Consider the following 10,000-nt stretch of genomic DNA (forward strand, 5'->3'; position numbering starts at 1 on the left):
GATCGTTTTATAAATTTTTATTTTTTTTTACAATTTTCAGATTTTTAATGACCAAAGTCATTAATTAATTTTTAAGTCACCAAGCTGAAATGCAATACCGAACCCCGGGCTTCGTCGAAGATTACTTGACCAAAATTTCAACCAATTTGGTTGAAAAATGAGGGCGTGACAGTGCCGCCTCAACTTTCACGAAAAGCCGGATATGACGTCATCAAAGACATTTATCAAAAAAATGAAAAAAACGTTCGGGGATTTCATACCCAGGAACTCTCATGTCAAATTTCATAAAGATCGGTCCAGTAGTTTAGTCTGAATCGCTCTACACACACACACACACACACGCACGCACATACACCACGACCCTCGTTTCGATTCCCCCTCGATGTTAAAATATTTAGTCAAAACTTGACTAAATATAAAAAGATGGCAAATGAGGTATCCAGGCAAATACCTCTGAAGACTGTTTTGACCAGGGCGTTGGTGCTGGACTGCAGGACCTCTATGATGCCAGCAGGCATTGTGTCTCGGTTCTTCTCCAGCCAGCCCTCGGCCTGGTACGTCACCTGAACGACAGTGAAAGATATGTGTCATCATTTTCACGAGTTTTCATTCACAAACATCTGGGAAATAAATCTCATGTTCCCCATGCAATAACTCGAGGTGGTGAATGGGTTTGAGCTTTCAGGTGAAACGTGGATTGTCAAAGTAAAAGCCAACCAGTCTGATTGTTTGATGTGTGGAACCATATGCTCAACACTTACTGAACTCACAGGTATGATCGCAGCTCTGTACATTTTCAGACTGAAAGAAAAGCGTCAACAAGCTACGTTTGACGTCACATACAAGTTTGACGTGTTATCTCGTGCTACTGTGACGATGCTTTGTGGCCGGAGTTGGATTCTAAAAATTCGTCTCCCTGTGGGTTATTGTGCATTTTGTTGCACAACCAAAATGATGACAAAAACGATGTTTGGTGGCTTGTTGTCAGACCAGCATTTTGTTGTTGGTCCTCGGGGAGCATATCGCCTTTTGTCTCATATTTATCAACCGCGGCCTTCGGCCTTGGTCGATAAAGATGAAACAAAAGACGATATGGTCCCCTTGGACCAACAAAAAAGCTCGTCTGTCAACAAGCCACCAAACATCTTATAATGTTACAAAACGTAATGAGGCTGTGTGATTTGTATCCTCAGATAGCAAACGTTTGATGAGAGTCAAGTTGCTGAATGTGTACCTTGTGTAACCGGTAACAAAAGAGGACCTACGTATCCCTGCTCATGAACTTAGCCATAGATGCTGGAATGGCTCACACAAAGGACACAAGATCAATCTTACCTTGCCGGCGTAGTGACTGATGCAGAAGATAGCTGTGGTGGTCTGTGGAGACTTGGTGAAGTACTGGTTCTTGCGGAAACTGGAATTCAGCTTGTCCACATACGACTGGTCCGTACCCTGTGATCATGAATGGAAGACAGTGGTGAGCCATTTTGTTAGTCTGTGTTATTTCTAATATGCTGACTGTTAGCAAATGATAACGGACATTTCCAGAAAATAGAGAAAACATGAGCCGGTAGGTGAATGTTGCTATTATTTTTTAGACCAATCAAGTTACAGAGATATTATCGAAACAACATAAGTTTCATACCTTTGGGAAGAGACTTTCCTCGTCCAGAAGTGCCAGCATCCCAATGGGTTTCGTCAAAAACAGGTCCTGTAAAGTAAAGCAAATTAATTATTTTCGTATTAAGAATACTAGAAAGGTGTGTAATATACAGGTATGTCACACCAGGGCCGGACCAAGTTCGAGTGAGGGGGGGGGTTCCAACTGAAGGCAGGGTCCAAAGTCCACATTTTTTTTTCTCTGAGAGGTACATTGGATGGCCAGGGATGACCAGGGAGGGGGGGGGTTCCGGAACCCCAGGAACCCCACCCCCCCCCCCAGATCCGGCCCTGCACACGCATTCCTTCTTTGCCACTACTAAAGCAAACGTGTGCAAGATTGTATGTTACACGCTTTAATGCCGAAATCAATTATTTTGATTATGCATTTATTTCTGAAAAATGTTACCTTCACATACATTTAGTCACTACCTTAAACACTAATGTTTTTGGTATTCAATTCAAGTGATCACGAACGTAAAAAAAGGGTATCAAAGTGTTGTTACATTTTGTTGTGTATTCTGAATAGTGTGCCAACAGGCCTTGGTCAGTCAACCACGTTTTATCTGTGTACTTCGTGTTTGACGGAAAAAGAATAACACCAACCCCGTTCTCCTGTATATATGTGTTCGTGTTTTTCCTGATGAAGCTTCCATAAGCGAAAATTCGTACCGTCTTGTCTCGTTCTTGTATTGGTGAGTACAGTATTCCTTTGTTTTTTAACTTTGTTCATCTTACCACAGTCACTTCGTTGTTTAGATTTTGTTAAATGCATTCAACCAGAAAAAGACACGAAACGCATTGGATCTATCTTCTGCGCGCATGCGTGTGTAGGCTATGTGTGAAAAGGCAATTGTGTTTTCAGTCTTGTTTTGTGCCTGTTATTTCGTCCCCCAAAACTCATTTCTGTCTTTCTATGCCTATGCTGTGAGACATAATCGCTATTACGAGTTAGTCGTGTGACAGAGAGTTTTCTTGCACACTCGACTGCTGCTGTCTCACTTCGGCTACGCCGTCGTGAGACATCAACAATCTCCTGTGCAAGAAAACTCTCTGTCACACGACTAACTCGTAATAGCGGGTAATATCACATGCCAGGCATCTAACACATTTGTGCTAACTTTCATTGAAACTCCAACAATGTATTCGACCCTTCTGTAACACCGTTTCACAACAATTGTGAAGAGATACATGTCCGATTACAGGATGCGGTGCGTCTAAACTAATGTTCGACATTACGGTATGACCTCAAATCTCATCAAAAATATCTCTAATGTACTAACGCAAAGCAGTCTTTGTATAACCCTGAAGCTAAACTGATATCGCGGTAAATTTGAATGCATTGCTCCACAATTACACAAGCACACATACACGTACATGTACTTACAAAAAATCTTAAGCACATACCAGCAATGGTTTGTTGTCGACAAATTTGATCTCCGTCCAGTCAATGCCTTCTTTCATGTACTCTTCTTGTTCCATCTTAAAAATGTGCTGAAACCAACATCAAAGCAAAACCAAATGAAAGTCTAAGCCACAATGGATTCGATAGATTCTGAAAATGTAAACCATTTCAGGTAAGGTAAGTAATTAGGAATATTCATCAAGTTAATGTTAGGTTTCCTTCGTGGAAATTCGGATTGCTTTCAGTTTCTCACTGGAGCACCACCGACTGCGCTATCTCTACGCCCCAACAGCTGAATTCCTCAAATGGTCTTGAATTCTTACGCTCAGTTGACAGGTTGAGCATGGGTGGAAATAAATCATCCCAGTCAAATAGAGTGATGTAATATCTGTGTATACGAGCCAAAAGAAAAAATACTGTTTGTCTCACATTCAGATAATAAAGTTGTATATAATTGATTGAATTGAATACTGACATGAATGTTTGTTAAGTTACTTTCTCGTCAAAGACCAAACAACCGCAAAGACAAATATGTTAAATATGTATACATGGTGGAGAGCGTTTAAGTGTAAACCACAGAGGTGTGTTACCTGGTTGAAGAAGAACTGAAGCTGTTCGTTTGCCAGGTTGATACAGGCTTGCTCGAAGCTGTTCTTCTCGAAGTGCTCAAACCCAAAGATGTCCAAAATGCCTGTAATCAAAAGTAAGATGCTATGTTGAAAGTGGTGTTCTGTTTTTGCAAGTGGTCTTTTATGGACAGTGAGTTTGATCAATGCTGTTTTCTTTCCCGTAAATTTCTTCTTCTTTGTCTTTCTCGTTGAATAACTTGTGACTGTGTACTGGTATATCTAGAAACCACTTCTTGTTTGTCCATTGTCTTACGTTAAAAAGCCACTTGTCTTTCATCTCAAGGTGCATCGGCTTCATGGTATAGCTCGAAAATCCTGTCAACACAGGAGAAGATTTGTCTCTCTTTTAAACTACACAGGCTTCATGTAGTTGATAGCACATACCTTGTACCCATCTAGCGGTTGATGACCACAAGATTATCAGGCTCTGACAACTGACGAACAACATCATATTTAATACTTTGGCAATGTCCGGCCGGGTTTAGCCCGGTGTGAGCTTCGGTGTCACACTGAAGGAATCTCGTTTTTCTTTCGGTATGTAGCGTGACTTGCACGGGGCTATATCAAGAGTATGTATGCTAGCTTGAAAAGTACAGACCTATTTCGGTCATGAGGTGTGGGTCAACGTCGATTTCCGGGGCCAGCAGCTGGTTGATCTTGTTGACGATCCAGCCAAACAGTCGTCCGTACACCGCCTTGGTCATCGCGTCACGCGCATCTGGACATGCACACACATTGCACACAATCCATTTAGTCTTTAACATTGTATGGATAGCCACTTAACACACGAACAAAACCTCATAACCAGCTAATCAAACAAACAAAAAGAAAATTTGCGCCTAATCAATGTACCTACGTGTAGATGATTTTGAACTAGCACTTAAGTTGGCTACTACCTCTGACAAAGTAACAAATTGTTCATGCGCGTGTTCATACGCAGGTTACTGCTTTGTCGATTCTGAGACATCAAATGAACTCACCTGCACCTGTACAAGACGTCTTCTGTGTAGATGTAAATACATCACCACACTTAATATAGGCTAAGCATAACTTGTTGTGTGGTCCCAAGTCGTTTATCTTTTGTATTAAATCCCACCCTATGTTATCTAAAATAAAGTCATGTTTAAACCAAATGAACTCACCTTGTGCCTGGTGCACGCTGTAGGCCCGTTTGACATACTCCCCCCTCGTGACAGTGACTAGGGAGGTCAGGCAGGATGCCACCTCCTCCGAGTCTACACCCAGCAGTTTCTGCACAGACACCCACGACCATTTAACAGTGAACAGTACTCATACCGAGGGTTTTAAAACTGAATATATGCTGTGAGAGAATTGTTCATTTTGTGATACAGTGAAACCACCCTTTTAAGACCCCCAAATGTAGGACTCCCTCCCTTTTAAGACCTTGTTTTCTGACTTTCTGTTCATAACCTGTGCAAATTTACCCCCATTTTAAGACTACCTCCATTTTAAGACCTGATTTTCGAAGATTTTTGGAGGTCTTAAAAGGGGGGTTCCACTGTAGTATACGTGCAATTCAAAATATGAACAGAGCGCAAACATTGTTCATCCAACACCCAACATCACCGTGGAGCACATGACAGAGACACCTCCCACGAAAGGACACCTTCTGTTTTCCCTTTGTCTACTAAATTACGCATGTAATTACAGGCCACCTGCAATGTAGACACGCTTTTGGCTGGTCCCAAGGGTGTCCTTTCATCGCAGGTACCACCGGATCAGTCCTGCCTATCGCAGAAGTAATATAAAACAGTAGTAGGAAACATCGACGCTCTCTGAATTGTAACAGTCTTTGCGCTCAAAACAGCCGCTGCATAATATGTATATGCATTGAAGGTGAAATGGAGGATGAAGATTACTATTTTACGTGCGAGTTTAATTTTCGTCTGCTGTGGATATCCTAACACTACGGGCAAATGTCCACTATTACGATAATAAGAATTACTGTGTGTGCCTATCTGACAGCAAGGACTGGGTGGCCGAGTGGTAACGCACTTGCGCTCGGAAGCGAGAGGTTGCGAGTTCGACCCTGGGTCAGGGCGTTAGCAATTTTCTCCCCCCTTTCCTAACCTAGGTGGTGGGTTCAAGTGCTAGTCTTTCGGATGAGACGAAAAACCGAGGTCCCTTCGTGTACACTACATTGGGGTGTGCACGTTAAAGATCCCACGATTGACAAAAGGGTCTTTCCTGGCAAAATTGTATAGGCATAGATAAAAAATGTCCACCAAAATACCCGTGTGACTTGGAATAATAGGCCGTGAAAAGTAGGATATGCGCCAAAATGGCTGCGATCTGCTGGCCGATGTGAATGCGTGATGTACTGTGTACAAAAATTCCATCTAATACGGCATAAATAAATCCCTGCGCCTTGCATCCGTATGTTGAAATATGCGCGCGATAACAAGCTGCATAAAATAAAATAAATAACAGCATATAGTGTTCTTCACATGTCATGAGAAACGACAACGACATATTGTTACTTTTGACAGTAATGGACTCCCATACCCTAGATACAGGTTCTTGTTGTCAGTCTAACCTTGGACAAAATAGGCCCAACTTTTTGGGTGATACACGCCGGTAATTTTTTTTTTTTTTTTTTTTTTTTGGGGGGGGGGGGGGCTTAACAGATAACTGAAGTGCAGACATATTACTCATACCTGTCAAGTCCTACGCATTCTGCGTAATTCTTACGGTTTTTCGGTGTTTTTTGGGTCCTACGTCGTATACCTCAAACCATACGCATTTTCAGCATTTAAAAAAAAAAACCAATTTAATTTTTTTTTTTTTGTGGCTGGCATGGAGTGCCGTTCATTCATTTCTGAGGAGGAGCTTGCACCAGCCACACAACAGAAGTTCTGGCATGATGTGCGCCAGTTCTACGTGGCCTGTGTGAGGAAAATGTTGAATAAATTTCCATTTGGCAGTGAAACCCTGCAACACCTTCAAGTGCTGGATCACAGTCTGGGAGCTGACACACTGACTGCCTTCTTACAGGTCAAAATTAACTCTGATGCATGCTGCCATGATTTTAAGGTGACTGGCAGCATGATTGACAAAGCAAAGATTTGCACAGATGAATACAACAAAGAACACAAGTGACAAGTGACAAAAAAAATGAACAAACGAGAGTGCAGTGTAAATGTATTACATGTAGTGGTAAATAAAGAGCAGTTTGTGTAGAAAGGAATTTATGTGTTTTACTTTTAGTTTGCGAAAAACAATCTGATTGGTTTAGTGTGTATGCGTGAGAAGTTGAATTTGTGCGTTTAACCACATCCTGATCCACGCATTAACTATGGTTTTTGATCCCCAACTATGGTTTCTTATGCCATTTACTATGGTCAGAGGCCAAAAGTACTTGACAGGTATGTATTACTTACTGCCGCTATTTTTACAGCACCATTGGGATCCGTAACCATGGCAGCGTCATAGTCGTCAAGTTCAAAGACCACGTTGCCAAGGTGAAGGATGGCCGCTATGACTGTGAAGAGGTCTTGCTGATCCTGCAATTCCAAAAAGAACAGCGCGTTTAAAAGCAAATGTCTTAAAAGAAGTAAAAGCAAGTTGTTGTTTTGTTGTTGTTGTTGTTGTTGTTGTTGTTGTTGTTGTTGTTGTTGTTATGTTTTGTTTTCTGTTTCCTGCTTGCTTGGTTGTTACTGTACTCACATCATCTGTGAAGCCAACCATGTCCATAGCGTTGACAAGTTCTTCAAAACACTCGTGCAACACAGGAAGGTTGTTCTTGAGTCTCCGCGCACCGTGGCACATGTACCTGAAACATAAGGTGCGGATTGCTAACAGTGTGGGAAATTGTTTTAAATCCTATGGCATCATACTTTGTCTAGATGTGCCAAGTAATTCATATAAAAATACGTCATTGTTTTTTCCCTGGCAAACACGATTTTAATTTCGTGAGTGCAGCACAACTGAAGCTCTTCAGGAAGGGTTAATATTCCACTTATGTGCACGGAAAAGTGGTCGTCTTCCAGTTGTTGTTGTTCTTCTTCTTCGTTCATGGGCTGAAACTCCCACAGCTTTTACGTGTATGACAGTTTTTACCCCGCAGCCGTACGCCGTCGGGGGAAGGATGCTCGGTATTTTCGAGTTTCTATTACGCACCGAACTCTGACATGGATTGCAGGATCTTTTCCGTGCGCACTTGATCTTGTGCTTGCGTGTACACACGAAGGGGGATAAGGCACTGGGAAATTGGAAAAATGTCCACCCTTTACCCACCAGGCGCGGCGAGGATTCGAACCCACGACCTTCCGCTTGGAAGGTTGGCGCCTTATCCATTAGGTTATTGCGCCCGTCTGTCAGATGTTCAAAATCAGTTGCAAGATGTTGGTGCAAAGAGTGCCTTACCTGTACTGGCTGGGGTCTTGCAGAGCGAATCGTCCCTCCGGGTCAGCCTGCTGGACACCGGCGAACAGGTAAGAGAAGATGTGAAAGTTCTCCTCCCCTTCGTTCTGTCTAACCACCCGGGACTTCTCCAGCAGGTACTCTGATATCTTCCCGCCTATCACTGCAAGGGCAGTCATGATATTAGTAATGATAAATATACTGATAATAACAGCTTCATGAGCTTATAAAGAAGCAAACCACCTGATAATTACCATGTTCTCCGTTCTGTCTAATATTAAACTACGAATAACAATAAACTATTTCAACACTTAATAACTTCTTTTTATTTTACATTATCAGAACACAATAACATAGAATTACAACAACACGACATCTATGTAATCGTATATCCTTCCAGCCTACCCCCTTTCCTCCCCCTCCCCCCCCCCCCCCCCCTTAACCGGCAAATGTACCTATTCCTCAAGGAGAAACCCAAAATACCCCTTTACAATTCAAAATTTCAAGAGCATCTCCCGCCTGGCCAGCCCCCGTACCCCTGCTCGATTTTGGAAGCCCCCTTAACCCCCCCCCCCCCCCCTCCCCTTCTCATCCAGCCCTGTACTCACACTGGCCGCTGTGGAAGCGAAGCTGAATGTATTTCCCAAAACGACTGGAGTTGTCGTTCATCACAGTCTGTGCGTTGCCAAAGGCCTCCAGAAGGGGGTTGACCTGTTGAACAGACAACACACCATTTTGTTGATTCGTGTAAATGGTGCCTTAATTTTCAGTTGACTTCCTTGTTTTTCAGCGAATCGATTAACTGGTTGATTTAAATGTTGGCCAATTATCTGCCCCTGGACTGTCCGCTACTTAGCATCGATAAGTAATCAGATCGTTTGCTTACTTGCTTGCTTGCTTCTATGCTTGAAGCCTTATTTAGTTTGCTTACTTGGTTCTGTGAATAGGTTCAAATTTGATGTAATTCGTGACTCACACCGCGATGTCGTGACAAGAAAAAAGAAAAAACTACCAGCAGCACAGAAAATGTGTCTAGCTTCAGAACTAATCACACAGAACAGCAATTCGTATCAAGCGCCCTATGTCTATCAGTGCAATTCAGTATTACTAAATTCCATGTTAATATTACAGATATCTCAATCTCCATAATTTAGGAGACAAGCGCTCCCGTACAGAGTACTGTGACCAATTTTTATAGAATCTGCTTCTGTTGCTGCGCGAAAGAAGACGAGTAATTCGTGTAAACGTAGGATTAATCATACATCGTACTAAAATGTGTTTCATTGCAAGTCAATAAGATTTATTACCACGCATGCTACCAGGCACTATATAAGTTTGTCTATCTCCGGGACAAGCGCTCACGTACAAAGTACAGTGACTCATTCGCAGAATCTGTTTCTCCGGCTGCTACGAAAGAAAATCAAGTTAATAATTTGTCCAGATGTAGAACTATACTGGTTTACATAGAACCGGCGATGTCTTTCAATACGACTTATTACCACAGGCGCTTGTAACAAATGGCCGGGGTCAGTTGATCCAAGTATCAGTCTTACCCTATACAGTCTTTGGTTCAAGCGAAAATGGAGGAGGGTTAGGGGTGGCGGTGGTTGGGGTGAAGGGCTTTTCTTTATTCTTATTTGCTGTCTCGATGTTACTGTCTGGCATATGCCCCGAGAGTTCGAGAAAAACTTCCCCCTTTCTTGTTGCTGCTGCATGTACAAACTATTAGTTGGCCTATTTCTCTTCTTTTTGCACATGCATTTTAACACTTTGCTGTGATCTCTGCCACACCCTCCACGAGACTCAGGAAGGAAAAATTAGGGGAGACAATCCGATCTCGCCTGTTCTAACCGCTCAGAATAAACAGTCACGGTTACCCCTTACTTGTTGATAAATCTGCAAGTACCGTACCAGCTCCTGTGAT

General features: G+C 42.5%; 1 protein-coding gene across 2 annotated transcripts in view; it reads right to left on the minus strand.

Moving 5' to 3' along the window:
- LOC138978782 (myosin-IIIb-like) overlaps positions 1–10,000 on the minus strand; it is a 70,531-nt gene that overhangs the window by 21,160 nt on the left and 39,371 nt on the right. For both annotated transcript variants that reach the window (XM_070351569.1, XM_070351577.1), the window contains 11 exons: positions 8,685–8,787; positions 8,080–8,239; positions 7,381–7,486; positions 7,095–7,217; positions 4,836–4,944; positions 4,292–4,411; positions 3,655–3,755; positions 3,067–3,153; positions 1,646–1,711; positions 1,336–1,452; positions 452–563 (listed from right to left, as the gene is read on the minus strand). In XM_070351569.1, coding sequence (XP_070207670.1) covers positions 452–563; positions 1,336–1,452; positions 1,646–1,711; positions 3,067–3,153; positions 3,655–3,755; positions 4,292–4,411; positions 4,836–4,944; positions 7,095–7,217; positions 7,381–7,486; positions 8,080–8,239; positions 8,685–8,787 — 1,204 coding nt within the window. The remainder of the gene's footprint in view (positions 1–451; positions 564–1,335; positions 1,453–1,645; positions 1,712–3,066; positions 3,154–3,654; positions 3,756–4,291; positions 4,412–4,835; positions 4,945–7,094; positions 7,218–7,380; positions 7,487–8,079; positions 8,240–8,684; positions 8,788–10,000) is intronic.

This window comes from Littorina saxatilis, linkage group LG1 (genome assembly GCF_037325665.1).
Source record: "Littorina saxatilis isolate snail1 linkage group LG1, US_GU_Lsax_2.0, whole genome shotgun sequence".
Taxonomy (NCBI): domain Eukaryota; kingdom Metazoa; phylum Mollusca; class Gastropoda; order Littorinimorpha; family Littorinidae; genus Littorina; species Littorina saxatilis.